General features: G+C 47.0%; 1 protein-coding gene across 1 annotated transcript in view; it reads right to left on the reverse strand.

Annotated features, from left to right (window-relative positions):
* Positions 1-2,298: 2,298 nt before the first annotated feature.
* Positions 2,299-2,788, reverse strand: part of LOC103606560 (ATP-binding cassette sub-family A member 3-like) — a 67,600-nt gene continuing 67,110 nt past the window's right edge. The window contains exon 10 of the mRNA XM_008591137.1: positions 2,299-2,341. Within this exon, the coding sequence (XP_008589359.1) occupies positions 2,299-2,341 (43 nt within the window). The remainder of the gene's footprint in view (positions 2,342-2,788) is intronic.

Genomic DNA, 2,788 nt, shown 5'->3' on the forward strand with positions numbered 1-2,788 from the left:
GTTGTGGGGAGTCACGCTGGTGACCCCCGTTGTCTGCTGCTTGGCGCCGGCCTGCCCACAAGTCCACAGAAGTGTTTCCCGCTTCCCAGACCCGGTCGCTGTCCCCCTTGGCCAGCCTAGACGGCTGGTACCCTGAGGGATGCTCCGCTGTTGTTCGGTGACTTTGTGACAGCTACACCTGAGCGAAGGCCTGGGTCGCAGCCTCGGCAGGGGCCTCTTCCAAGGTTGGTTGGTCCTCGGGTATTTCCCCTCAGCCGTAGGGCGGAATATTCGTTACAGTTCTTTTTACCTCCTGATCATCCCCTGTCATGGTTAATATTCCTTAAACTTCCCCGGTCAGTTTGCTGTGTGCTTTCCTGTCTCCTGATGGGGACCCCGACTGATACAGCTGCTTGCTTGCGGGGTGACCTTGGTCACATCTTCTGAGCCTTCCATGGACGGTGAGGGCACCTCACCAGCTCGGAGGGTTGTGCTGGGACTGAATAATAATGCACTGCAAGGAAAGTCTTTAGTAGAAGGCCTGACACCTAATAGTTTTGTTTCTTACTGGGAGGTGAAGAGGTGGGACAGGGGACAGTGAGGGGCAGTGAGAGGGACTACCGGAGTNCCGACTGATACAGCTGCTTGCTTGCGGGGTGACCTTGGTCACATCTTCTGAGCCTTCCATGGACGGTGAGGGCACCTCACCAGCTCGGAGTGTTGTGCTGGGACTGAATAATAATGCACTGCAAGGAAAGTCTTTAGTAGAAGGCCTGACACCTAATAGTTTTGTTTCTTACTGGGAGGTGAAGAGGTGGGACAGGGGACAGTGAGGGGCAGTGAGAGGGACTACCGGAGTAATTTTAAGGAGGATCATTAATGAAGCCAACTGAGAGACCTTTATAAATGCACCCCTGGGAGAGCTGGGGGCACAGACAATGTGATTGTCTTAAGACATGTAGGCTCAGAACTACGTGCACGGTAGAGTTTAATAAAATGAGTTCCTTTTCCCTTTTTAGAGATGGCCGTACTGAGACACAAATTTTGTAATTACTGAAATCAGTTGCCAGAGATCTATGGCATGGGAATGTAAGCCATGGGAAGTTATACTACGGCTAAAAGTAATAGAACAGAGAGTAACTTCTAGATACTGCTTTATTACAGTATCCAATTGAGGATGTGGAAACCTTGAGCAAGTTACCCCAGAATAGAGCAGATTCATGGACTCTTTTCATTTTGCAGTTTGACAAGGCCCAGTCTGCTCATCTGACCATGAATCCTGGAGAGGTGATTAGATCTGTCATATTGCTTTGGAGGGATCCCATCTGCCCAGTTATCAGAAGAGCTGTCTACTTCCCTCTCCACTTCATTTCTTCTTAATTAGAGCAGGAAAGAGAATACACTTTTTTTTTTCCTTTTTGTCTTTTTTCGTGACCGGTAACGGGATCGCAACCCTCGGTGTTGTGCCCGCACTGCGCTCAACCAGTGAGCGGACCGGTCTCTATATGGGATCCGAACCCTCGGCGGGAGCACCGCCACGTTCCCAAGCACCGCACTCTACCAAGTGCACCACCGGGCCGGCCGGAGAATACACTTTTTAAAGAATGTTTTTGCTTTCTGTTCCTGGGCACTGAATGTTCTCCATGCAAAGGTTCCCTTACAAATGTAGGTAAAATCATGGTTTGACTTTTGGAAATAATAACACAACTTATTCTTTAAACTTTGATTTTAAACTCTTTTTGGTATGAAATTGGTGAGTGTGTGTATGCATGTGTGTGTATGTTTGCATACATGTATGTATGTGTGTGTGCACACATGCGCTTATCCATAAGAAAGAGGACTTGCTCCAGGCCTTGTACTCTTTTTATCCATAACTCACCTGGTAAAACATAAAGCTCTTGTTTTTTGGGCTGTCCAATCTGATAGCACCATCATTTCTGGATGTTTCTATTGAAACATCCACGTATAGGTTCTTCTTCCCACCCTGATCAATGCTGCTTTTTCGTATTTCTAGGATAGAAAACACGGATCTCACCAAATGTCTTTAGATTTGCACATGCTGGATACACAGGATACCCATCTAAATCTGCAAAGGAGACAAACTTTCTCCTTTGGGGAAATCTTTATTACATAAATATATTTACACCAAGACATACACACATAGGAAAGCCCCGCTATGTATCCAGGCTGAGAGAGACATAGGGGTCACTGGTTCCAAATGAATTTCATAGCACCATTTTTTCCTATTTGGCTGATTATCCAGGTTAGCAAAGGTAAGGAAAACTTGCTCCAGTGTTATCTGACTGATGGAATAATCTTCTAAATCAAATTGCTCTTTAGCTTTCTCCAAAATGCCAAACACCTTTAACAACAACAACACAAAAAAGCACAGTTATTGCATTCTCCCCTTGAGCCCCAACCCAGATGAGCCTCTCATCCACTTCCCCAACTCCTGTGAAGTTTATGTTGGAGGACAAAAGGCTCTGAAGGGGAGATGAGAAAGTGGAAGGAATAGATCATTGAGAAACTAGGAGGACGCAGTTCTCTGTCCCCATTCTCTTGGTGGACATGGATAGTAATGGGAGTTAGGGGCAGAAATCAAAGCAATCAAACTCTAGGGGTGTTTGAAAAGTAACCTAAAGGCTCTGCTCCTCCCACAATGTCAGGTTGCTGTATGCATGCCTGAATCCTAAACACTTCCCATCATTAGTGCTCTCTTAACATTTCATATTAGAAGGGCATGGTTTCGGGCCGGCCCGGTGGCGCATGCTACAGTGCGCCGCTTGGGAGTGCGGTGGCGCTCCCGCCG

This window comes from Galeopterus variegatus, unplaced genomic scaffold, assembly GCF_000696425.1.
Source record: "Galeopterus variegatus unplaced genomic scaffold, G_variegatus-3.0.2 Scaffold6687, whole genome shotgun sequence".
NCBI lineage: Eukaryota > Metazoa > Chordata > Mammalia > Dermoptera > Cynocephalidae > Galeopterus > Galeopterus variegatus.